Here is a 27,157-nt window from a genome sequence, read left to right as displayed (position 1 = left end):
GTGGCCGCCGGGCTTCCCCGCGCCGGGACGCACTGCGCACCGGGTCGCCGCGGCGCGCGCCCGCGCCCCCTGGTGGCCGTGCCCGGCGCAGCAGCTGCCGCGCGCCGCGCCCCGCCCCGCCCCGCCGCCGCGGGCCTCGCCGAGGGAGGGGTCGCGGAGGCGGCCGCGGCGGCGTCAGCGGCGGCGGCCCGAACGGTGGGAGCCGAGGCGCCGGAGCAACATGGCGGCGCGAGTGCTGCACGCCCGCGGAGCGGCCTCGGCCGGCGGCCTCCTACGGCGGGCCGCCCCCTGCAGCCTCCGGTCCGTGCTCCGGTGAGCAGCGCCGCCCTTTCGGGGAGGGGCCGCCGCGGGGCGGAGGGCGCGGGGTCCCGGGCGCGGGTCTCCGCCCGGCCTGGCCGCGCTCCCTGTTCCCGCGGGGCCGTGCGGCCGGCGCGGCGGGGCCACAGGCCGAGGTCAGCGGGGTCGGGGTGGGCGGGCGCCTGGTTGGGGTCCGAGCGCCCTCCCCTCGGGCTCAAGGTCACGGCGGGGACGGCGCGGCGCCAGGGCCACGTACGCCCGCGGTGCGAGCGCGGCCGGCGGCCTGGACCCGGCACGACCCGCCGCGGCGGCCGGACGGGGGGCGCGCGGCCCGGGCTGCAGGCCCTGCGGGCGGCCGGCCGGTCCCCGCCGGCGGCCTGAGGCTGCCGCCCCGCGGAGCCTCGGGTCTGCAGCTGCCAATGTCAGACACTCTTACCGCTCAGCTGTGAGCAAACACACACCACCGTCCCGAGGAGCCCACCGAGGGGAGGAGAGCGAGGGGGTCTCGGTACTGGGAATAATCTGATTTGCATTGAAAGTAGTGGATCAAAAAGTATTTGCAATGATCAGCTGTAAAAAAAAGTATTTACAATGATCAGGCGTCGGGCTCATGTTTTAACTTTGTTTCCAACCTCGTTGGATTAAATCCGGTTTTCTGAATCCATCCCTTGGACATTATTCATGTCCCTTTTTTTTCCACATTAAAAAAAAAACAAAAAACTACTCACTTACACGTAGGTATACTTTCTCGCTTTCTGTACATTGCATAATCTAAATGGCATCGTTTCATTTGTTGGTTTTTCGTTAAATAACGAGCCTCCAGAAAACACAGGTGGCACCTAAAAATGAAAAGGCGAAGAAGAAACTACCTGTTGGTTAAACTCTTAACCACGGGCTTTGGACTTATGTCATTAAATCCTGGTAGCAATCTTTAACCCTTTGCACTCCACTGTCCCCTCTCAGGGGACATCGGAATTCTAGCATATCACTCGGATGTCCCCTCTCAGGGGACATTGCAGTTTATTAGTGATTACGGGGAATTGAGTTAATTCAACGCACGTTTCCACCGTTAGCGTCGTCGAGTAGCTGGTAGCCAATGTCCAGAATGGTTCGGAGTGCAAAGGGTTAAGAAGCAAGTCATAGGATCTGCATTTTAAGAGATGAGATGGAGCCTCCACAGGTGTGAGACACACCTAGAAAAGGCATTTTCTAAGCCTGAACCCAAGTTTGTCTGGCTTCAGGCCCAGGGCCCTTCTGATGCTCAACTTGTATTTCCAAATTTGATGTTTCCAGGTTGATTAATCAATCTTTAATTTTTTTTGAAAATATGTTTTTATTAATTTTTTTTAGAGCGAGAGGAAGTGAGAGGGATAGAAACATCAATGATGAGAGAGTGTCATCTACCGGCTGCTTCCTGGGGATCGAGCTCACACCCCGGACATGTACCAGGACCTCCTGGTTCATAGGTAGAAGCTCAACCACTGAGCCATGCCAGCCGGGAAACCTCCTTTTACTTTTGTTCTGTTATTGAGCATCTACTTCGTGTCTTGCTTTTTCTCACACGGGTGAAATGAGCCCGTGAAATTCATATTTTCTTCCAGCTGAGGCTGCAGATATTCACTCAGCTTGTTTACCCACAGCGCCAAGGTCACAAAGCCGGGGAACAGGAGAACGGGACCTGGGTCTGCCCAGTACCCTGACTTCTTGCTGGGGCCAAAGGCTCTTGAGCCTGGAGTCCTTATCTTTGTCCAGCCTGTTGGCTTCCTGACGGCTCTCTCGGGTCCCCTGTACTGTTTGACCACTCCCTGGGCTCTACTCTGCCTTAGCTGTAGATGTTCTTCAGGACTCAGTCCCAGTTAGTTGTCTGATTCTATCAAATAGTGAATGTATGTGGTGTCTTGGATGCCCTATTGGAGATGAGCATAATAGCCTTGGTCACTGACCTCAGGAAGCCATGGCCCAGGTAAAATCCCAACCGGACTTAGAGGTTGCTGTGAGAGATGATCGGGGAACCTACCACCTGAGGCCATGGGAGGCCTCTTCGAGAAGGTGATCCTGAGCCTTGCCAGTGTGGATCAGTGGTTGAGCATCGTCCTATGAACTGGGAGGTCACAGCTCCAGCTCCAGTGAGGGGCAAGCAAGAGGCAGCCGATCAATGATTTTCTTTTCAGCCATGTTTCTATCTTTCTCTCTCCCTTCCTCTCTATTTATTTAAAATATATTTTATTGATTTTTTTACAGAGAGGAAGAGAGAGGGATAGTGAGTTAGAAACATCGATGAGAGAGAATCATCAATCAACTGCCTCTTGCACTCCCCCTACTGGGGATGTGCCCGCAACCAAGGTACAAATCAAACCTGGGACCTTTCAGTCCGCAGGCCGATGCTCTAGCCACTGAGCCAAACCGGTTTCGGCCTTCCTCTCTATTTATTAAAATCAATAACAAAATATATATTTTTTAAAAAGACGATGTTGCTGAAACCGGTTTGGCTCAGTGGATGGAGCATCGGTCTGCAGACAAAGGTCCCAGGTTCGATTCCGGTCAAGGGCATGTACCTTGGTTGCGGGCACATCCCTGGTGTGGGGTGTGCAGGAGGCAGCTGGTTGATGTCTTTCTCTCATTGATGTTTCTAGCTCGCTCTCTCCCCTCCCTTCCTCTCTGTAAAAAATCAATAAAAAATAAAAAAAAGATGATGTTAAGCTGAAACCTGAATGGTCAGTGTGCATGGAAGTCCGGAGTGGGAAGGAGGCAGCATGCTGGGAGACCAGTGAAGTCCAGGCGGCTGGAGCGCAGGAGTGAAGGGAAGACTGGCTAGCGGGCAGGTGACACGGAGCAGGGGCCAGTAATTCCAGGCCTGCAGACCGTCTTGGAGAGCTTGGGTTTTATTCCGTGGGAAATATCTGAAGGTATAAATTCTAGTGGGACACGATCTGATCCTCAGATTTTAAAGACCAGTCTGACTATGAAAAGGGTGCAGAATCAAGGGTAACGGTCAACTGAGTGGAGCATATGCCGTTTGCTGAGTTATTTGTTCCATTGGTGATAAGTGCCCACCATATGCTGGGTGCTATTATTGTAAACAGCGAATAAGGCACGCGAGGTCCCCCCCTTCAGAAAGGGAGGAACAGGTGTGGGGTGGGGAGCAGTGAGAGACGGCTGGAGTTCAGATGGGAAGGCCAAGTAGGCAGGCAGTTGGCCTAAACCTATATGACTGACTTCTCTGACTCCTCAGAGGAGATGTCTGGGCTACAGAAAACATCGGGGAGTTGTCAGCATTTAGGAATGTTAAATGTTGATAGATACACGGATTTCAGCGTACTGTTTTGTATTTGAAAATTTTTGTGACAATTTTAAGCCATAGGAGTGAGTGATATCACTTTGAGAGATTATGGATTGAGAAAGGGCTGAGAAACTGCCTGGGACTTGTCAACGTGTACAGGCTGGCTAGAGGAAGAAGAGGCGGGCAAGGGGACAGAGGGAGCAGCCAGCGAGGCCATTGCTATGTGACAGTGCCCAGAGGGAGGTATTTCGGGGAAGAATGGCCACCTGTGCCAGATGCTGCTCACAGGTTAGGCTGACAGAAGAAAACTGGATTTGCCAGCAGGGATCATGGTGGCTGACCTTGTAGAGCGGCCTCAGAGGGGAAGAAGGAAGTTTTCCTGGGACACTTACCGGCCAGCACCTCTTGGTGTGCTCAGGGCCAGGCCCAGGGTTCCATGCACTAGTGCTCCACAGGTGCTTGAGATGCTTACGCTCCCAGAATCAAACTCCTCTTCCTACCGAGCCTGCTTGCTTCTCCTAGGTTCTCTCCCCCCAGTAATGGGACATCTGCCAGAAACCAGAAGGCCTTCCCCCAGCCCAGCCCGTCCTGCTCCTCCCTTCTACCTCCAGCACATCTTCTCTCTGCCTTCAGAATGGCCACTCCCCTCGCTCAACTCTCGGCCACATGCTTCCTGCCTTATTGCTGTAGTCCACCTGCCAGCTCACTGCCCATGCTGCTTTTTACATCTAGGATTTTTTTTTTTTTTTTCCAAAACGTGCTAGCATCGCACCATGTACAAGGTGGAATCCAGCTGACAGGCAAGCATGGCGTCCAGGAGCCTAGCCCCTCCCCCCTTATCCTCCCATTATCTCAGTCGCCATCCTGTTCTGCCTTACTTAACTCTTCGCCATTCCACAAATACGCCACGCAGTTTGATGACCCTGTGCCCTGGACATGTTGTTCCCTTTGACTGGAATTATCGCCTGCCTTGCCCACCTGTCCTTCTTGTCCTCCAAGACAGGGCCAGAATCTCTCCCTCAAAGTCCTTTTCGCTCCTCACAGGCCTTGAGCTCCCACCGTGTGTATGTGTAAGTCTGCATATCTGTGACCACTCTGGCTGTTTACTGGTCATTTTTTCCCATGAGACTGAGCAGGCTAAGGATCTGGTTCACATTAATATCCACAGAGCCTGGCACATAACACGCACTCTATTTAAAGTCTAGTGCTCCTATTCCAAGTACCACCCAGGCCCGACCTTGCTGAGCTTACAAGATCAGGTGCGTTCAGGGTGCTATGTGTGTAAGGTAAAATGTGCTGTATAGCATATATATGTGATCTTATAAAGACCACTGGTTGGAATGTTTATCACTGCCATGAAAGAACCTCAGCCCCGCCTGGATCCTATCACCCTGACAGCTGTTGGCACAGCTGCTTCTCCCCCTTCAGTGTTTCAGCGTGGACAGCTAGGTGACCCGGGCACATGAGGCAGCTTTGGTCACCTGTCACTCGAAAGATTTCCGAGCTTCACAGTCAGTTGAGGATAGTGCTGGGCCAGACTGTGTTGCATTTGTCAAGACCGTTGCTGCCAGAGTTCACAAGCACACGCCACAGGTTCTGGTGTGTCCTGTGACATTGACTTTTTCCTAGACTTACCTTTAGTTTACAAAACATTTCCATATCCCTGACCTCAATTTACTCATTCTAAAACATATACCTTTGGGCCCCGCCAATGACACTGGGTGTTTGAGCGTCAACCTATGAACCAGGAGGTCACAGTTCGATTCCCGGTCAGGGTGATTCTCTCTCATCATTGATATTTCTATCTCTCCCTCCTCCTTCCTCTCTGAAATCAATAAAAATATGTTTAAAAGTAAAAGTATCGCCTTTGGTATTACTAAAATCTGGTGCATGCGCTCAGCGGGGGAGATTTGTGTTTGGGAGGTATCCCTTACTAGTAAAAATATTTTGAACTTTATAGATCTCGGTTCATACTTTTATTTTGTCACTTCTTAGCCCAGGTCATTGAATCTGTCTGAGCCAATCTTTAAAATTTGATAATAGCTACCTTGCTAGATTGTTCTAAGGACTAAATGAAATGGCAAACTACCTAATCCAGTGCCTAGCACCCAGTATATACTTATTAACTTACTAGAGGCCCAATGCACAAAATTGGTGCACTCGTGTGTGTGTGTTGGTGGGATGGTTCCTCAACCTGGTCTGCGCCCTCTTGCATTCTGGGAGCCATTGGGGGATGTCTGACTGCCAGCTTAGGCCTGCCAGGGACATCCTTAACAATGCCACGGAGGTGTGAGAGGCTCCCACCACTACTGCGCCCACCAGCCAGCTGTGCGCCTGGCTGCTGGCTGAGTGGTGCTCCCCCTGGGGGAGTGCACTGACCACCAGGGGGCAGCTCCTGCATTGAGCATCTGCCCCTGGTGCTCAGTGTGCCTCATAGCAGTCAGTCGTTCCGCCATTTGGTCAATTTGCATATTAGCCTTTTAATATATAGGATAATACCCATACGTTCTAAAGAGGAGGGAAAAATTACTTTGGGAAATTTCCTAATGCTAATTTTAGAAACTTTCATTGAACTCCTTTCATAATTGTTCATAATTGTTATTCCTAGGTTCTTACAATTTATTTACAAGACAAAAAAAACACACACAATTTCAGTTTAGTGAACTTAAAATCTAAAATAAAGAAAAAACAAGAATTATACAAAGTCCAATTAACAAACTTTAAAACGTTCTACTTTGTAACTCACTAATTTTATATCTTGCCATTTTGCTTCCTGATATTTTGCAAACACTCCAAAATGTAGTGTGTTTAAAACACTAAACAAATTGACAAAACATTTTTATTTTTATTGAAATAAATTTGAATATGACTCATTTGGTGAATCGCTTTCTTTAGAATGAGTTTATTTATATAATCAGCCAGTGAATTGAAAACAGAAACTAATACCATATGTTTTAGGTTTTGCTAAAGGGCTAATTGTTGTTATATATAATTCATTTTTTTATTTTAAAAGTTTGTTTTAACACTTTCTTAATTCTCTGGAATTTTACATATGGTAAAAGCAAGATAGAAGAATTGTAAGTGTCTTTTTACAAATGCCACTTAAGATTACACATTTTTCTTCTGTGCACTTGTAAGAAAAATTGCATGATTGGTATTAACTTATTTTGCTTGTTTACTATAAGCTTGCAGCTTTTTAATCTTTAAGGATTTTTATATTTCTTGATCATTATAGAAAACATTGTTAATTTTATATTTATATATTTTAGTTTCTGAATTTGTAAGCTTACATTATTCAAAGGTCTTTTTATCTGGTTTCTAGCTATTTGTGATAATGTCCTATGAATTAGTTTTAAGTTAAAAGAATCTCTTATGGGGAGAAAATTGCCTGTAATGTTTGTTCATTAAAGCAGCAAGTGAATTTTTCTCTGCCATCGTCACATATTAGCAGTTCACTTTGCATATCTATGATACTGTTCAGTGCCTGCTTTTTCCACATAATTTCTCTTAGAGTTATGTGCAAGTAGATCTGGCTCATTCTTTTTAATGATTTCATTCTGCTCTGACTTGGGATATTCCCTAATTCATTTGACCAGTCCCTGTTAATGAATATCCAAATTGCCAGTAGCAGGAACACACTGGAAGCAAAGCAGGAATGAACCTTTTTGTGCATTTATCTTGATGTACTTATCTAAATATAGCTGCCTGTAGGACATAACTACAGTGCTATTCTTGGGCCAAAGGCCTACACAGTTTTAATTTTTTTTTAATATATACATTTTTATTGACAAGAGTGGAAGGGAGAAGGAGAGAGAAAAATATCAGTGAGAGAGAATCATTGATCGGCTGCCTCCTGCATGCCCCCCACTGGGCATCAAATTTGCAACCCAGGGATGTGCCTTTGACCGGAATCGAACCCAGGACCCTTTAGTCCTCAGGCTGACGCTCTGTCCACTGAGCCAAACCAGCCAGGGCCATAGTTTTAATTTTGATAAGATAATGTCACACTGCCCTCTAGGGACATTACAAAGATTTGTAACTCCACTTGGAAGAGTACGGACATATGCACTTAAAAAAGAGTCACAGACACAGACAACAGAATGAATGGTGATTACCAGAGGGGCAGTGGGTCGAAGGGAGGATGAAGAAACCAGACTTTGAGGTGATGAGCAAACAAAATACACAAATGTCAAATTATAGTCTTGTACAACTGAAAATTATATAATGTTATTAGAGGCCCCAGTGCAAGACATTCATGCACTGGTGGGGGGGAGGGTCCCTCAGCCTGGCCTGTGCCCTCTCTCAGTCTGGGAACCCTCAGGGGATGTCCGCCTGCCAGCTTAGGCCCAGGTTGCGGCTCAATCCCCAGTGTGGGAGGAAGCCGATCAATTATTCTCTCTCATCATTGATGTTTCTCTCTCTCCCCTCTCCCTTCCTGACTGGCGTGGCTCAGTGATGAAGTATCAACCTATTTACCAGGAGGTCCCAGTTTGATTCCCATTCAGGGCACATACCCAGGTTACAGGCTCCATCCCCAGTTTGCAGTGTGCAGGAGGCAGGCAATCAATGAAATGAGTCTCTCTTGTCATTTTTTTTTTTCTCTCCCTCTCCCTCTCTGAAAACAATAAAAATATATATTTTTTAATTGTTGTACATGCCCTAGCTGGTTTGGCTCAGTGGATAGAGCATCGGCTTACGGACCAAAGGGTCCCAGGTTCGATTCCGGTCAAGGGCACATGCCCAGGTTGCAGGCTCAGTCCCCAGTGTGGGGCGTGCGGGGGGCGGATTGGGGCAGCCGATCAGTGATTTTTCTCTCATCATTGATGATGTTTCTGTCTCACTCTCCCTTCCTTTTTGAAATCAATAAATTTTATATGTATACACACACACACACACACACACACACACACACACATTAATTGCTTTACTGGAGGGAAAACAACATAGCGGAACTTGAAAGATAAGCATGAGAACCCTGTTAGGGGAGCCCCAAGTAACTGCCTTACACTGTATTCCTGCTGTTTAAAACTACATAAGGGAAGAGCGGGCATTTTGTGGTATCCCAGGCTCTCGAGTAGTGCTTAGGATAGGTGCTCGAGGCATGCTTGTTGAATGGATGGTGAATTTATGGAAACAGTGTGTCATGTGACACTAGCTACAGACACAGATCTTTTTACCTCTGATGAGACTCAAATTTTTGTATTTATTATTCCATAGGGGGTTGACGTCTTCCAGTCACAGACCTCGAGAAGACAGCTGGTTAAAATCCTTATTTGTCCGGAAAGTTGATCCAAGGAAAGATGCTCACTCTAACCTCCTAGCCAAAAGGGAAACGAGCAGTCTGTACAAAATACAGTGTGAGTGACAGGTCTGCCATCTTCACAGTTGACTTTTCTCCCTTTGTTCCTAAGTTCATCGTGGAATTTTCTTTTGTTTCAGTTCACAATGTTAAACCGGAATGCCTAGACGCATACAACAAAATTTGGTGTGTATACCAAACTATCGTTTGCTTGGGGAAAATAATGATTTTAATATTTGTCAGTTCAACCAGCATTTGATAGCAGAGTGAGGTCTTCGTTCCATTTTCTTAAAGCTGAACGCTCAGAGGCTTCTTAAGTTGAGCTCTGTGTGGGATGACAAAGGGCATTTTGATGTTAAGCACCCGGACAGGAAATCATGACATAAGCTAGAAACCTTAGAATGTTTCCTGACCTCCTGTGCCTACATACATTCATGCATTCCACTCTAGGCGGCTTTGAGCGTTAGCAGTTAGAACTTGTGTCCCTGTGACTTCCATTGTTTCCAATTTGACAGTAAAACTGTCCCATCTGCATGTAGCTGCCATTCTTCCCACATCTCCCATTGGCCAGGATTCAAGTCCCTCCAGCAGATTCTCATGATTTGTGACCCAGAGGTACTTACAGAACTTGTAAACTTTTAGACTAAAGAGAAAAGTAGGTGTATCAGTTCTTAATTAAGTTAATAGAAGTAGTATTTTAATGAACAAATATAATTTAAAAGCTTTTTTTTTCTTTACCTTTAAAATCTGCTACTTTCATAAGGAAAGAATGATTCTGTCACCAGAATCAGCAAAATTTTCAGAAGTAAAAACCTGTTGTTTTATTTTTGAATGTGGTTTGTGAAATAACATTAGTAAAGAATTTCTCACTGCAGCACAATTTTCTTTGTTAAAAAAATTCCCTAAAAAAAGCAGGTACTTATTTCTAAATCTTTTCTCATAAAATGAAATTATTTCTCTATGCTGATGTTTCCTTGAGTAAGCTTTCCTGTCCTGTTTTTATTCATCTCCTGTCTCAGGTTTCTGTCTATTTATATTTCTGTTTGGCTGTCTTGCTCTTCCTTCAATCTCAACAGATAGAACCACCTTGCTCTTTCAACATCCCTGTATGTGTTAATCATCCTGGTTTTATTTAACTCTTTCCTTAGGTCCTGTGATTCGTTAGTTACTAAAGGCTGTGTATTCCTCATTTGACATGGATTTTAGTTCTCTTTGCTTTTCCCTTCTCCATCTCCCTTTCCCAGCCTGTTGAGCCCCATTTCCAAGCACCTCCTTTCTCACTCCTTCCCGGACTCATAGCTGTAACTTTGCTTCCACCTCAACCTATAATTTATTGTGCAAAACTTTGTCAGCTTGATCTGCTTGAGTTCTGTTTTCTCCTCCCCCTTGTTGATTTTCTCCTTTCTCTAAACTCCAGCAGCTCCTTGTTTTCAGTGCTTAGAGACTTAACTTCTGCCTGGTTTGTTGGGGCCCCAACAATGAGGTTCTTTCCAACCATCCAGTTCTGGGTCTAGGTATTACCTAGCTTACAACCTCCAGGTAAGGCCAGGGCTTCCAAAAGCAGGTTTGGGCTTCCATCACAGAGGGATGGCTGCAAACCCATGTGTGACTGTATTGGTGGAAAAGTTGTGCCCCCTGCAGTCCCCTTCCTGGACCTCACCTGGTCATTTGTACAGCTTCCTCCTACATGGCTCCAGGGCAGGGTTGTTTACTTCCTGCTCATGTCCTACCGCAGAAAGGAAGCCCTTTTCCCTATCAATCCCACCCTGATTTCCATTCATCTCCTCTGGGTCCTGAGCATACGTCTGTATGAGCCAGTACAGTTACCACCCCATGTGTATTTTTAGGAGGGTGGCATTTACTTTTATGGGTGTTCAGTTAGACATAGACCGTTCTAACCTTTTCTCTGTTGACTGTTAATATACACCCTCTCCTGGTGCCCCAGCTCTACTGGTGATTATTAGTTTAATCACTCAGTGTCAGCAAATAATTTGAACTGGTTCCATTTCTGATTTTTTTTTCCCCATTTCTGATTCTTGATAATCTTTTTTGTATCCATTGTTGAATCTGTATTATACTTTTTTTAATCATAATTTTTCTATTAAAAAAAGATAAGCTTAGCTTTTCTCCTGGCATGGCATAGTTATGTCTCTCTCCTTTGCCTTTCCCTGTAAATTAGAATCTGCACTCTAGGAAGCTTTCTAAAGAACCAAGCTCTGATACCTCTGTTCAAGTAATACGTTGGCATGACCCGGTGTGGCTTGCCTCTGCTCCCTACAGTCAGTGGAAATGGAATGGGTGGTGTGTCCGGAGTGGGATTACGTGCTACGCTCAGATCCCCTCTGTTGGTTGCATTGAATAGAACCTAATCATTGCTTTCTATTGTATTTTTCATTTGGATTCTACTGTCACGAAATGTCCTTTGGAACAATCGAAGTTGTGTTGTATTCTAGCTCTGTCTTCCTTCTTACTTGCAGCCGACTTTCCTCTGTCCCCTTACCACAGCCTGATGTGCTGTCTCCCCGTCTTAAGCATTGCTTTCTTCCCTTTCTTATTTTTCCGTGTTCTTTTCCTACTATTTCCATTTCCCTCATTCTTCCTGTCTTTGAATCCAGCAACACTTGGCTTTTATAAACATCACCATGCTTCAGGACTTCTTTCTGGAGTGGCATTCATAGCTCCTAGAATCTTGGAACCTTTGGTTCTTTATCATTTTTATCACTATACTCAGGTTGGGGATATCATTTTTATCACTATACTCAGGTTGGGGGTATCAGAAACCTAAGCTTGTGATAAGTGGGGTATCAGAGTAGAACAGAATTCAGCTAAGAGGTTAATTTTGCATGTTGTTTTATCATAAATATATTCTGAGGTCAATTATCAGAACATGGAGTAGGTGACCTCTTTCCTGTTACTGATCATGTGTTGTTCACCTGGTATAATTTTGTTGGTTGTTTAATTAGTGTTGCTATCTCTTCTCTTTAAGTCAAGAGGTGTTGCCAAAGATTCATGAAGATAAACATTACCCTTGTACTTTGGTGGGGACTTGGAACACGTGGTATGGCGAGCAGGATCAAGCTGGTAGGAAGCAGAAGTCTTTGGAATAAACACTTGTTCCTTAAGCCTTTATAATATTTAATTTCATGCTTATTGTTATAATCAAAGCTTTCCAAGTCTCAGTCTGGTTTTATGGTTAAAGTCATTTCTCCAGTAATTCTTTGCAAAAACTTTTCTGTTGTTTTAATATTTGAATCTGTTATTATAACTTTATATTGTAACTCATAGGCAACACATGGCACGTTTTACTTTTGTGCTGTGTAATATTATACACACCTAGAATATTTTCAAGGTAAGAGTATCACGAAACCCTAAATGTATGTTATCTTTTAAAATATGTTCCAGTCCACCTCTGGAGGTACGAAGGAGGCTATCCCGCCCTCACCGAGGTCATGAGTAAACTCAGAGAAAATCAGGTAATGATTCTGAAAAATGTTTACATTTCATATTAATGATATAGTGTTGTTAGTACAGAATTAAATGACTCTTTTGTCATCAGTTTGTTTTTTTTTTACCATTAGTAAATAGTTTTTTATAGTAAAAATTTGATTATTTTGACTCTATGAAGATGAATGCAAGCATAAAGTATCCAGTTATAATACTATTAAAATAGCAGTTCTTTTTTTTTTATTCTCACCCAAGCACAGTTTTGTTTTGTTTTTGTTGGTTTGGTTTTTAAATATATTTTTATTGATTTCAGAGAGGAAGGGGAAGGGAGAGGGAGAGAGAGATAGAAACATCAGTGGACCCCTGACTGGAATCAAACCCGGGACCCTTGAGTCCGCAGGTCAACACTCTATCCACTGAGCCAAACCAGCTAGGGCCTGAAGATAGTTTTAAAAAATATAATCTTATTGCTTTCAGAGAGAAAGGGAAAGGGAGGGAAAGATAGAAATATCAAATATGAGAGAGAATCATTGGTCAGCTGCCTCCTGCACGCCCCACACTGGGGATTGAGCCCACAACCTGGGAATTGAACTCTGACCTCCTGGTTCATAGGTCGACAATGTCTGTTCATAGAACAGACATTGATGTGAGAGAGAAACATTGAATGGTTTCCTCCCATATATGCCCCAACCTGGCTGGGGATTGATTCCACACCTAGGTATGTGCCCTGACCAGGAATTGAACCCAGAACCTTTAAAAAGTGTATAGGATGACATTTCTACCAGCTGAGCCACACCAGCCAGGGCTAAAATAACAGTTCTCATTCTAAAAGTCAGTTGTACTTAGAAACTGATAAGCTGGTACTTTGAAGTCAGTAAGTCAGCACTCTAGCCCCATATTCTTTACCTTGGGCTGACTTTGCTATCCTCTCCCTCCCTAATGGTGCATGTTAGTGGAGAGACTCTTAACAGCCAGACATTATCAGGAAAGAACCCCATTTTTAAAAACATATTTTTTTATTGACTTTAGAGCGAGAGGAAGGGAGAGGTAGAAACATCAATTGGCTGCCTCCTGCACTCCCCCCTACTGAGGATTAAGCCTGAAACCCGGGCATGTGCCTTTACTGGGAATCAATCCAGCAACCTCTTGGTGCATGGGACAATGCTCAGCCACTGAGCCACACCAGCTGAGCAGGAAAGAAAACCGTTTGTATAGCTTCCCAGTCCAAATATAAATGGCATTTGGATTCTTTGATTGTTGTTTTGGTTTGGTTTGGTTTTTTTAATTTTTATGAATTTATGAGCCAAACTTGCCTGGAAGCAAGATCTCAACTACTCCCAGTTCTTTGATGGTTTGTAATCTTCACGTCACTGTTGTTATTACACTGCCACACCCTGTTAGGAGAACCTAAAAAGTAGAAATTGAATTTGTTTATATTGTCATTTAAATAATTAGGTTTGGAAAAAAAAATAAATAAAAATAAATAAATAAATAAATAAATAAATAATTAGGTTTGACTCAGTGGATAGAGCGTCGGCCTGCGGACTGAAAGGTCCCGGGTTCGATTCCGGTCAAGGGGATGTACCTTGGTTGCGGGCAAATCTCCAGTTGGGAGTGTGCAGGATGCAGCTGATCGATGATTCTCTCTCATCAATGTTTCTAACTCTCTATCCCTCTCTCTTTCACTCTGTTAAAAAAAAAAAAAAAAAAATCAATAAAATATATTTTTTTAAAATAACAATAATAATTAGGATGGTCATGTAGCTTTTCATCTAAATCTGGACCTTGAGAGTGAAAGGGAATGGTAATAGTCATTGGGCTGATTTGATAAGATGTAAACTGGGCCCTAGCCAGTTTATCAGTGGATAGAGCTTTGGCCTACAGACCAAAGGGTCCTGGGTTCGATTCCAGTCAAGGAATCCTTCCTGGCCTGAGCTCTGGTCAGGGGCATGCAGGAGATGCAACCAATGGATATGTTTCTCTCACATCAATGTTTCTCTCTGACTTTCCCTCTCTCTTCCATTCTCTAAAACAGTGTTTCCCAAACTTTTGACATATGTGTGCCCCTTCTATAATTTTCATAACGCTGAGTCCCCCTCGTACTCATGAGAACGTAGAATTAGGCGCAGCTAAGCACGGTGCAGTGCATATCCCCACCGAACTCCGGTGCAACGCGTACCCCCACCAAACTCTTCCCGTACCCCTGGGGGTACACGTACCACACTTTGGGAAACACTAAAAGATCAATGGAAAAATATCCTCGGGCAAGTATTAACCAAAAAATAAAAATAAAAAAAGATGTAAACTGGGACTGTCTCAGGACACTGGGACCCTATTTGTAATAGTATTCTATTATAGGAGGAATGCAAATATTCTAAAGCAGGCTTATGTACAAATGTTAGATGATTTCATGAACACTTTCTTTCATTCAAAGGAATTTTTGCAATTCCGGAAGGCAAGAAGCAACATGCTTCTTTCTAGGAAGAATCAACTGCTATTAGAATTCAGTTTCTGGAATGAGCCTCTTCCACGGCCAGGACCTAATATATATGAACTCAGATCTTACCAACTTCGAGTAAGTACTGAGTTAACTGTTCCTCATGAGTACCCTTAATGCTGATAAAAAGTTGAGTGTACATTCTGTCATTTGTTTGGCATTATATTTTGGCTTGTTTTCACCCCTAACTAGTCCTCTTTTTTTTTTTTTTTTAAATCTTCATAATTTCTCATTCCTCCTCTTCTGCTAAGCTCTTTTTTCTTTTATAATCTTATACATAATATTTATTATTTGACATATAGCATTTCTGTTTTTGTGAGGAAAGACCTAAAATGCAGCAGTAGGTACATTATTTAGCATCTAATGTAATTGAGCCATGCAGGGGTCCTCAAACTTTTTAAAGTGGGGGCCAGATCACGGTCCCTCAGAGAGCTGGAGGGCTGGACTATATGAACTACTAATTCCTACTGTAACACCTCGGCTGCACTCACTACCCAAAAAACCTGGCGGGCAGGATCAGACTCCTCTGCGGGCCGCATGTGGCCCGCGGGCTGTAGTTTGAAGACCCCTGAAGAGCAACTAATAAATGTGTGATGGTTGAATAAATTGATTCATTTATTTATTAGATTAAAAATTATAAGATTAAAAGGGAATAAATAATATTTTGTAAGACTTTCTAGATGTTTGCCCACTAAATGACTACTAGCAAGAAAGCCCAGATAGCAAAATTGTCCAAAGGAATATATGTCAGTAGATGTTGGTAGTCTAACACTCACCATTATACTGGGAAAAATAACATGATGTCTTTATTAAGTTTACTTAAATAGAATTTTTTAAACGTTCACAATAAAGTCTGAATGAATGTGTTTAATAATTAGGTACATCTGGAGGATGCGTCTAAGCATGGTTTTGATAGCAGCCATAACTGAGTGACTTACAGTAGGTTTACAGTTGTAGGTGAAACAGTTTATTGTGTTATTATGTATTATTACTGTATTATTTCCCATACAATCAACTGTAAACCTACTTTTGCCCTACCCAGTATGTTGTTATCTTATATGAAGCCATAGGCTATTATTTCCACTAAAGGATAAGTATGAACACTGTGAATAATAATATTTTGTTGCATTTTTTAATTGTTACATCTCACATTATTAAAAATTAATTTTTAAGTTAGTTTTCTCATTTGTTATATATTACGCTTTTATTCTATATTTCTTCATAAGAGGACTAACAAATCAAAATTCAAATCTCTTTTCAGCCAGGAACTATGATTGAATGGGGCAATTACTGGTGAGTATATTACCAAATGGCAAGTTTGTAAGTCTTAGTAATAGATTATATTAGGCCATCATGTTAATTCTAGAGATAAATTCTGGGGATAATGCTGTGATTGATACTAGACTGTTGTGTTGTTGGACATTTTTATTATGAAAATTTTCAAACATACGTATACAAAACTAGGGAGAATAATACTATCATGGATTCCCCTCCTTTCATACCCATTACTTAGCTTCAATAATTATCAACACATGGTCAGTCTTGATTGGAGAGAGGCACAAGGGATCTTTTTGCACAATTGGATTGTAATGATGGCTGTAAATGTACTTTAAAAACATGGATTGGCCCTAGTTGGTTTGGCTCAGTGGATAGAGTGTCAGCCTGCGGACTGAAGGGTCCCAGGTTCGATTCCAGTCAAGGGCACATACTTGGGTTGTGGGCTTGATCCCCAGTAAGGGGTGGGCAAGAGATAGCTAATCTATGATTCTCTCTCATTATTAATGTTTCTATCTCTCTCTCTGAAATCAATAAAAATATATATATTTTTTAAAAATCATGGATTGTACACTTACGTGAACTTTATGTATGTAAATATATCTTTATAAAGCTACTAATTACATATCTCACTAAAAAAAATTTATACATGAATCCAAGGATAACTCAAAGTGAGGAAACTGATTAATGTTTCACATACGGTGAGGCTGGAATTAGATGCCAAAACATGCTCTGGCCTCTGCACCCCCAACACATGCTTCCATGCCTCTGTTAGAGCATTTATCACACCCCAGCAGTGCTTCAGTTTCCACTTCTACAGCTGTCTGCAAGACCTGGCACATCCTGAGTGGTCAGTAAGTGTTGAATGGATGGGAGAAACTAGTGATCACATAAGAAAAGAAAGTCTATTGCAGTTGCCATATTGTAGAGAAGTTCTATGCCTTGTTGGAAAGATTGTAGTATATGTGTGCAGTGGAATTTTATACAGTGGTTAAAGTAAACCTGATCTGTACCTGTTAACAGAGCCATCTTGGAAACACTACATTGAGGAGAGAGTTAAGAATATGTACAACATGATGTATTTCATGTAAATTTTAAAAAAGATATAACAAGAAAATTATATAAACAAGATATCTAACAAGAACTATTATAAAAATATATAACTATTGTTCATAGATACATACATATAAAGAGAAATATGAAACCATGGACAAGAAGACTCATATTCAAGAGTGAGAACTACTTCCAAAGAGTAGTGACTGATGGGGGAGGAAGACGGGGTTGGCGATGAGCAGGAATCAAAGGGAGATACTATACGTAAAGAGCTGAAGCAAATACAATAAAATGTAAAGTTTTCTTGATTTAAAAATCTAGGTGACTAGAATGGTTCAAATCCTATATAATAAAACCTTAATATGCAAATTTATTTAAGGGCAGAATAACCGGTCGCTATGACACACACTGACCACCAGGGGGCAGGTGCTCAATAAAGGAGCTGCCCCTGGTGGTCAGTGCACTTCAACAGGGGGAGCACCGCTTAGCCAGGAGCCGGGCTCACAGCTGGAGCCTCTCCCGCCTCTGAGGCAGCGCTAAGCCATCAATTGGACTTCCCCTGAGGGCTCCCAGACTGCGAGAGGGCGCAGGCTGGGCTGAGCTGCCCCCTCCCCCACCCAGTTCAGGAATTTCATGCACCGGACCTCTAGTATTTCATGATAAAAGAAAGACAATTTGAAATCATCTTAATTCATATTCAGAAGTCATTTGGTAAAATTCACATTTTATTAGAGATACTAATTCCTAATTTTAAAAGCACTAAAATTAGGAATAAAGAACATTTTACTTAAATCAGGTTGACACAAACTTGTCCGTAAAGCACCAGATAGTAAACATGATAGGCTTTGCGGACCTTGCTGTGTCGGTCACCGCTCCTAAGCTCTGCTGTTGTAATGGAAAGCAACCTTGGGCAGTTTGTAAATGAATAATGTGACTGTGTTCCAACAAACTTTATTTATGGTTGCTGAAATTTGAATCTCCTAATTTCATGTGTCATGAAATAATTATTTTATTTTATTTTTTTCAAGCACTTTAAAATGTGAAAACCATTCCTAGTTCCTGGGCCATAAAAACAAGCTGCATAGGGTGGGATTTAGCTCATGGTCTGTAGTTTGCTGGCCCTGATTTAAATGATAAAGCTATCTCTCCATTTTAACAGCTACTTTAACTTAATGGTGAAACACAAGAAGCAGGCTCATGACCATTAAAACAAAATACTACCAACTTTCACCATTATGATCTATAGTAATCTATAGTAACAAAAAGTAATATGCTAATTAGACCGGTTGTCCTTTCAGACAAAGCCAGAGCTGGAGGGAAGCCGGGTCCCCGGTGCCTGCCGGCAGCCGGAGCAAAGCCTGGGTTCCGAGTGCCAGCAGCCTGGGGAAGGGAGGCCTACTCTTGCACAAATTTTGTACATTGGGCCTCTACTTGTATAATAAAAGCATAGTATGCTAATTAGATCAGACAGCCAAACAACCTTCCAGACAAAACCAAGGCTGTGAGGGCCAAGGCAAGCCGCAGTAGCTGCAAGGGCCAAGCCATGTGCGTCAGACCTCTAGTAATGTATGTTATATTTGGAAATCCTGACTGTTTTAATAAGAGAAAAGCCAAGCCAAATATCTATATATATAAAAGCCTAAGTGACCATCCAACCAGTAGTTATGATGTGCACTGACCACCAGGGGGCAGGCGCTCGATGCACAGGCATGGGAACATGGAACAGACTCATGAATCTCAAAGGGAAGAAGGAGGGGGAAGGGCAGGAAGAGATTAACCAAAGATTTTATATGCATACTAGAGGCCTGGTGCATGGATTTATGCACCAATTGGGTCCCTCAGCCTGGCCTGTGGGGACCAGGCCAAAACCAGCAGTCTGACATCTGCCAAGGGGTCCTGGATTGCTATAGGGTGCAGGTCAGGCCAAGGGACTACACCAGTGCACGAATTCATGCACCAGGCCTTTAGTATCCTAATATATAAAAACCCTGGGTCGTAACGACCAGTAACCAAAAATCAGTGCTGGCCCTGCCCCCAAGCAAGGGGATAGGGGCAATCAGGCAGGCAGGCAGAGTGGTAAAGAGTGATTAGGTAAGCAGACCTGCAGTTAGGGGCAATCAGGTAGGTAGATGGCCCCAGCCCCCAGCATAGAAAGAGGGAGACCCAAGCCAGCCAGGCCATTGCACCCCAGCCTGTCGCCTGCAGAGGGAGGCCACTGCTGGTGGCGGGGGGGGTGGGGGGGGCCCCCAGCTGCCTGCAGCCCAGGGAAGGAAAGCCCTGATCTTAGGCCAGGCCTAGGGACCCTACCCGAGGAGTCCTGGATTTGTGAGAGGGTGGAAGCTGGGGTGAGGAACATCTTCCCTACCCCCTCACCCCCCAGGGCATGAATTTTTGTGCGCCGGGGCCTCTAGTAATAATATAAAGCCTCAATAATTAAGAGGGATGCAAGAGTAGATTATTGGCCATTGGTCAGCTACTGGCACTTGGTTTATTTTTATCCTTAAAGGAGAACCTGTGACTTTTATTTATTTTCAACTTACAAGTGCTCTTCGTTCTTCCGTTACAAAATTCCTTGCATTGGACTAGGTAATTTTTAAGAACTCTTCTAGCTCCCAAAAAAATGGTTCTGTGATCTTTATTTCTAATGAGTCTTTTCTTCTGAGGTCACCAAAGGTTAAAGAATGCTAAGTTAGAATTTCTTTTAATTTGAAAACTAAGAAATACATATTTGATTGGATATATGGGGGAGGAAAAAAACCATTTTCCTCCTACCCTTTTAAATCCTGGCTGAACTAATAATCGAATTAACATAAGACGGATTGATAGGAGAAAATGACCAAGCTTATTATGTATGTTCCCTAAGAACATGAGGCCCTAGGACATACCTGGCAGGTAAGGCTTCTGTGCCAGCTGAGCCAAGGAGAAGGGAGAGTTGTGCTTGGGGACTTCAAAGGCAGCAAGGCAATTCACGTGGAGATGAAAAAGCAAACATTTGCTTTAAAAAAAAAAATGCCTGCTGGGTTACCTTTAGCAGTGAGACTCAAAGGGACTTTGACCAAGCAGGCCTTGCTCCCTGCCTGTGGCACTGCCCACCTTACACTGTCCTTACCTGTGCTAACGGCCCCTTCCCGTAGCATGTCCTCTGTCTGTATTCCCTTAGGCCGTTAGGGGAAGTCTTTCATTTCCTAAAAATAGCCAGTTTAAAGTAATGTCCCAGAAGTATTTTAGGATGGCAAATTCACTTTCCCTCATATACTATCACAGGCACCATTTTATTAAGGTTTTTTGAGGGGGGAGAGGAGCCTGTATATGTAATAATTTAGTTGTCCATAGAGTCGAATTGTTCTGGGGTGGTTTTGTTTTTTTAATAATTAAGACTTGCCCACCATAGAATCCATGAGGAAGAACTGAGGTTATTATTCTTCAGTTATTTTGAAAACTACTTATAAAACAAGTTCAGCGTTCAATTTATATTTTGGCACATAGGTAACTATTTTAAGCTGGTGATCTCCTCTTGACCACATGCTTCTGATTATGACCAGGCTAAGGCAAGTATGTCTTCTTTGCCCACTGTAACTGAGCTGGAAAAATTCAGAATGAAATGAAAAATCCTGAATATTATCACTGGCAATGAAGGAGTATTTTTCCCTTCTGAGTTAAAATGCACGTTAATGTGATTTGCTTAATCTCAATAATTTGCCAATCAGATTTGTAATTTTTTGTGAAGACATTGATCAATTAATTCTAAATGCAAAAGTTAAAGAATTTAATATCATTTGGGGGTAACCCATGGGGACAATGGCAAGAGATCCTCCTTCACCAGAGAAGAGCCTGAAGGTGTGGGTCACGGGGACGAGAGCGGAGGATTGCGAAGTGACCTTCGGAGCCTGGCTTCCTCCCTCCACCACAGCTGTCCGTGCTCTAACCTCCTACCCCCTCACCCTTTGGAGATGTTCTGATTCAGTTGCTATGAATTTTGCCTCCAGGAAGGGAGTTCTCTAATCAATTCAACTGAAAATCGTCCCTGTTCTTATTAGTAGGTTGGTAACTTGCTCATATGTCTCCCACTCTACACAGTGAGTTAGAATAAACCCATCTTCCCAAGTCCTACCAACCCTGGGACCTCGATGGAAAGCATGGCAGTGTTGATAGAAATTTTTTTCAGCTTTGATTCTAGAAAACTGCTTTTGGAAAAATATATACATTTTAAAAATATTTCTATGATTTTAATTGCATCACTAAATATAAAAATGAAGTACCTGGAACAGGTGTTTGAAGAGCTGATACCTTCTGCATTAAGGAAGTCTTAAGGAAAGTTGAAGACATGCCAATTGTCAACCAATTTAATCACCATTTCATGTTATACGGATAGACACAACATATGTCCATACTTTCCTCCACACACAATACACAGTGAATGCCGTTTGATACTCATTTTCCTCGTGGTTTGCTCTGGTAAGAAGAAAAACCGATCGGAAGCTTCAGTGTCAAACATGATGCTGTCTGGCCAAGGAGTTCCACCCTCATGGTCCTGTGTGCCTCCAAGAGGTTGCAAACCACCTTTCTACTCCTCCGCTCACTGTCTCCAGCTGCCGTGGAGGTGTGCTTCCTTCGGCTCAAACCCCTTTCTCCCCGTGGCGTCTCGGGTGTCTGTGTATCCAGGTTTCCCTCACTTTCAGCGAGTTCAGGAAGAAGCAGTTCTTAAGTTCCCTGGTCCTGGCATCTGCCACCTTTCTTGACTTTATGTGAAGAATCAACAGTGCAACCACATATCCTCATGTTTTTAATAGTCACTAATTGTCTACCCACAAAAATGGCTAATATAGCTATAAAAAGGTACGTTTAACATGTTACATATATTAAAGTATCTTTTGATTGCATCTGATAATTTAAAAAAAAACACAATTAGTTGTATTCTGAAAAACTTGTTCCGAGTATGGAGGAAATTGGCTGATTCTTGTGCCCATCCCTAATTCAGTGTCTGAACATCGGTGTGTGTTTCCGTGCAGGGCTCGTGCAATCCGCTTCAGACAGGACGGTGATGAAGCTGTTGGAGGATTCTTCTCTCAGATTGGGCAGTTATACATGGTGCATCATCTTTGGGGTATTCGTCATTTTATTCCTTCATTTTTTGTTACTGGGACTTCACAGTGTATTACTAAATAAATTGTACCGAGCAGTAAAGGGTATCTCAAGTCAGTAATCGGAAACTAACAAAAGCAAATGTCCCAATGGAAGCTAAGTTCTGGGCTGTCTGGAATGAGAGGTAACAGCATAAGTGTCCATAGACTTCTGGTAAACTGGTCACCTGAGAGGGGATAGTGGTGAAAGGAATCAGTGGTGAGGTCAGCAACCATGGCAGAAGCAAGACGGTAAAAGTACTGAGTGCCCTTCCCGGCATGGTCCCTCCCGTCCTTTCTGGACCCGGCCCCCTCTCCATGCCGCCTCAGGCAGGCCTGCATCTTACCTGCGAGACAGCTCCCTGCCCGAGCTCACTGCCGCCGGGTCCTGTTCTCCTCTGGCCTCCTTCTTTGGTATCTTTCAGGCCTGACTCAGTGACCCCTTCCCCCACCCCCACCCCCAGTGCACGTCACTCTCCAGGCTATTGGTGCCTGTCTCCCTGCTGGGCCAGGAACATCCTGGGCATATTTGTAAACGGTTATTATTAAAGTTCAAAGGAATGAGAAGCCTAACTGATTTCCAGACCATATCAGTTAACGAGGGGTGAGTTTGACCTGTTTGGTCCCACCAGGTGCCACACCCCGTCTGCCTGCCGGGCTGGCATGCTGGGTTACGGAGGCGCGGGGACCTCGCTGAGACTTCACAGTGTATTCCTAAATAAACTGACGAGGGATAAAGCCAACGGGAATGCCATCCCGAGGCGGCGTGCGATCACAGCACAGGGCGAACATTAATGGAAGGTGGAATAGTGGCTGAACTTACGATCTAGATGGGATTGGCAGGTAACCGTGGGCAGGAAAGGCTAGAGCAGCGATGGAGACATGAGAAATTAGGAAAAGGGCTCAGAAAACTACAAACAGTTCAGACTGGCTGAATGGTAGAGTATCCTCCAGGGGCCTAGGTGTGATGGGTAAGCTGAGGTAGAAAAGAAGTTCTTACATGGTGTTCCTCAGGCACCTGCAGACAGGGCCTGGAGAGGAGACCCCTCCTCCCCCACCATCACTGCTTCCCCAGGAGCTCCTCAGCGCACACGCGGCTGCCCGGGCCTTCGGGGACTGGAAACCCTGCACCAAATGACGTGCCACAAATGCCGCACCTCCACGGAACCTCAGGGGCAGCAGAGTGCTAGGGTTTTCACTAGCTGAAATTGGACCTCATAAGCGTTTTTCAAACGTAGTAGGTTTGGAAACAGATCTTTAAGAAATGTGTTCTGTGTCCCTGCCTTTTAAGATGATATAAATCTAACCTTCATTGGTTTGAGATGGGGTGGAGTAGTTTTCAGGTTTTAGATGGTGAATGGTCTGTCCGGAGGATGTAAGCTGGAAAGTCCGGCCCCTTCGCTCTCCTCCTCTGAGCCTGGAGAGCCTCCGGGAGGGGCCCCTGCACATCCTGCTGGACACGCTCCATGCTGAGCCCTCAGGTTCCAGCATGTCTGAGCGGGGACGCCCAGGGAAGGAGTCTGGAGCTAGACAGAGGCAGGCACTAGAGGCAAAGCTCGGACAGGCTGTGGCGGACACAGGACAGTGCCCTTAACTCTGCCGGGCTTCAGGGAGCGACAGCAAGGTGAGACGTCACCGGGGTCCGCCTCGCAGAGACAGGCAGGAACAATGTGGGTCTCAGGGTCTGAGAGGCCAGACTACACCTGTGACTCCTCCGGCAGTGCCCTTCCCCTCCTCCTCCGACCCCAGTCACTGTCCCAAGTGTCCACTCCGCCTCCTAGTTTGTACAGAGTATTGAGATATGCAGAGATGAATTCTCAATTGCCTGTCTTTAATAAAAACTCACCCTCACTTTGCCCAAAGCAGTCTCTGTGAAAGCTGGTGAGCAGCTGGATCAGTACTTAGTGGAGCACGAGAGAATGTTTGGTTTACAGCCTGTTTTTTCTCTGGTTATTTCAGCTTACAGGGACCTTCAGACAAGGGAGGACATACGGAACGCAGCGTGGCATAAACACGGCTGGGAAGAACTGGTGTATTACACAGGTACTGTTTTATTCTTCTCGCACTGTTTTATCGTCATTCACCTCGAAGCTAACATGTGCTTTTTTAAATAGTATGTTGTTCTAGATGGTGAATTATAAGGTTGGGCTGGGAAGGGAGTCAAGTTTTTCTTTCATAATTATATAATTTTTTTTCAATAAAGAACATTCATTCTTTAACATAGTAGTTGTCTGGTACAGTTTTCAGACCCTTATATGTTGTAAATTTTATATCATTAAGGTTTTTTTTTGCACATTTCTACATTCTCTGAAAATTTATTTTTAAAATGTTCTAAACTTTTCCTTTCTCAAAATTGTTTATTCACAAAATCATTACAATTTAATACAGCAATTAAAAAGTAATTTTTTAAAGTAATTTTGAAATTTAACTTGATATTTAGACTTTCGTGTGTGTTTGTATATATACATGTATACCTATGAGTGCATGGATAATCATATATATATATATATATATATATATATATATATATATATATATATATATACACACACACACACACATACATACATACTATGAAAGCATGGCTGCTTGATCTTTATAAGAAAAATAGGGCTGAATACAACCCAGCCATACCAATATAGGTAATAAGTACCAGCCATGTTGCATGTGTACATTTACACCCATGTACTGCCAAGAAAATCAAAGAGTAATTTGTTCTAGAAAATAAGTCATTTAGTTAAAAAAAAAAAAGTGATATAATTGTGTCTTTTGTTGCTTATTCTTACACATTCATCAATTTTCAGAGGTGTGTTTTATTCTGCAGTGAGTTTTATAAGTAACAGGTGCAACATTACTTGCATTTATATGAGTTTATTTTAGTACAAAGAACCTTTTGAGAAAACACTATTTTCCTAATTTTCTACAAATTAAGCACATCTCTAGACAGAATCTGTTCTAATTTTAATAACATTTTATAGGATACTTGCTGATTTGTCATTGTCTTGTATTTTCCAATACTTTACTCTGTGATTTCAAGCAGCACAACTCTAACCATTCTCAGAAACCTGTTTGATGTATATTTACCATTATCTGTCCAGAAAAGAACAAACACAGTAACCTTCACCCTGTGTTCAGTTCCACTTATTCAGGAAATGGAATCCAGAATCATGATCCCACAGAAGACCTCACCCCTCCAGTAAAGCTGCAGAGTTTAGATGTGCCTACATAAATTCATGTGACAAGTACTTGTCATAAGTTAATTTTAATTGTATGTCAAGTGAAAAACACTGAAGTGTAAACTGCTGTACATAGCTTATGAGAGACCCCTTTTCTTTAAAATTTACATACGACTAAGAAAAGGAAACTATTACTGTTTGGTTGTAGCAGTGCTCTGTAGTCCTCTTTGAAACACCCCTGCGTTTGTTGAATAAACCTGACAGTACTGAACCACCCTTCCCTCCCTCCGGGAAGAGGGCCCAAATTAAAAATGTGAATCCTCTAAATAAGAATCTAACCATGAAAAAAATATTAATAGTTTCTTTTAAAAAGCAAATCTGTCTTATAGTGACGGATTTTTAGACAAATTTCTTGTATCAGGAAGAAATACAAATTTTTGTCATGTTTCTCTGGCAGTTTTTTTGAGTCTCAGACTAGGAGCAAATGATGAGTAAACCCGATACCTGACTGTTTTAATTCACTCCCGTTGTCAATTAATTCACTCCCATTGTCGATCAGTCAGTCGGCTAGTGACTCATCGCTAAGCTGGTGGTGCTGCCAGGGGCCTGGGAGCTGACTGGGTCCTGCACGGTGTGTGGTGGTGTCCGTACGAGAGGGGAAATGGCTTGACCCTGTGTATCATGTGATTTTGAAATGAATAGCACTAATTTTTATTTGAGATATTTTTCTATAACAAAATGAGAAGCACTTGAGAAAGGTTTTATTTTATAAACAATCACTCATGACCTCAGACATTGTCCATTAATATTCTGTTAGGTCACAGCAGATACTTCCGCGATCATGCATGAGGGGTGGTGTGTGCTGAGATTTCAGTTGGCATAAAGCTGCATACTTGTCCAGCTCTGTCTGCTTTAGTTTTTACACAGTGTGCCAGTTTTGTGAATGTAATCATGTAAAAGTCCTCTTGAAATGAAAAATTGTGATCCCCAAATTAAGTAATTTATGTGTAAAATAAAGTGTGAATAAATCTCATATCAAATTTCAAACTTTTACATGTGAATGGTTTTCTCCACGAACATATAAAAGTCAATAAAATCTCTGACTTTTCACCTATGACATGCTTGCGATCTTTTTTATGAACTTGAGCTGAGGATGACCCTGTTGCTCTTGAAAAATAGCGTGTCCCAGTTCAGAGGGCATATGTGAGTCTGCAGAGGAAAACACAGTCAGACCTCGGTTCTCGGACCTCCCATCCCGAACAGCTTGGTTCTAGACCAGGTTGTTCACACAGAAAATGTCTTGTTTGTTAAGCCTTTCCTGCTGGTACATCATCGTGACAGAAGGCATCTCTCCGGCCACAACAAAGGAGGGAATGCGAGTCAGTTCACTGCTAACCCGCCCTTTGTTAAAATCTCAAGAAATCTGACTGGTGGTCAGATAACTCCCTAGGTTTTCTGAACCTGATCATAAAGATCCTGAGGCAAAGCTATCACGTGCGAGCCGTCCCTTCCCGAGGCTGACCACCTGAGTCCCTGCAGCCCCTGCCCAGCCCTAGTCCTGCCCCTGCTTGTGGGAGTGGCAGCGGTGAGCCTCCCGCAGAAGCACGTGTCTCCAAGCACAAGAGAGAAGGCTCCTAGCAGGCATCCGTCCTCAGGAGATGGAGGGGAGGAAGGGGAGGAAGGCCACGGGCTTGCCTTGGTTTTCTAACCAAATAA

At 43.5% G+C, this 27,157-nt stretch overlaps 1 protein-coding gene across 3 annotated transcripts; it reads left to right on the top strand.

Moving 5' to 3' along the window:
- Positions 1 to 127: 127 nt before the first annotated feature.
- On the top strand, positions 128 to 26,488 carry NIPSNAP2 (nipsnap homolog 2). 3 transcript variants are annotated; one of them, XM_084880721.1, is made up of 10 exons: positions 129 to 300; positions 8,795 to 8,934; positions 9,017 to 9,062; positions 11,863 to 11,957; positions 12,279 to 12,349; positions 14,755 to 14,895; positions 16,079 to 16,110; positions 22,155 to 22,249; positions 24,225 to 24,308; positions 25,401 to 26,488. In XM_084880721.1, exons 1-10 carry the CDS (start codon positions 221 to 223, stop codon positions 25,463 to 25,465), a joined length of 849 nt encoding a protein of 282 aa, XP_084736847.1. In that variant the 5' UTR covers positions 129 to 220; the 3' UTR covers positions 25,466 to 26,488. The 3 variants fall into 3 exon arrangements, with proteins under 3 accessions (XP_084736848.1, XP_084736847.1, XP_084736846.1); XM_084880720.1 differs by having other exon boundaries at positions 130 to 312; XM_084880722.1 differs by lacking the exons at positions 9,017 to 9,062; positions 12,279 to 12,349 and having other exon boundaries at positions 128 to 312.
- The last annotated feature ends 669 nt before the right edge of the window (positions 26,489 to 27,157 follow it).

The sequence above is a fragment of the Pipistrellus hanaki genome (assembly GCF_964339955.1).
Source record: "Pipistrellus hanaki genome assembly, chromosome: 4".
NCBI classification, from domain to species: domain Eukaryota; kingdom Metazoa; phylum Chordata; class Mammalia; order Chiroptera; family Vespertilionidae; genus Pipistrellus; species Pipistrellus hanaki.
This window is presented reverse-complemented; position numbering and strand designations above follow the sequence as displayed.

Bases quoted from the DNA above. Each gene is read 5' to 3' on its own strand.
- NIPSNAP2 (XM_084880720.1), top strand. From the start codon at position 221: ATGGCGGCGCGAGTGCTGCACGCCCGCGGAGCGGCCTCGGCCGGCGGC. The intron at 313-8,794 runs GTGAGCAGCGCC...ATTATTCCATAG, and splicing joins AGCCTCCGGTCCGTGCTCCG to GGGGTTGACGTCTTCCAGTC. The intron at 22,250-24,224 runs GTATTCGTCATT...TGGTTATTTCAG, and splicing joins CATGGTGCATCATCTTTGGG to CTTACAGGGACCTTCAGACA.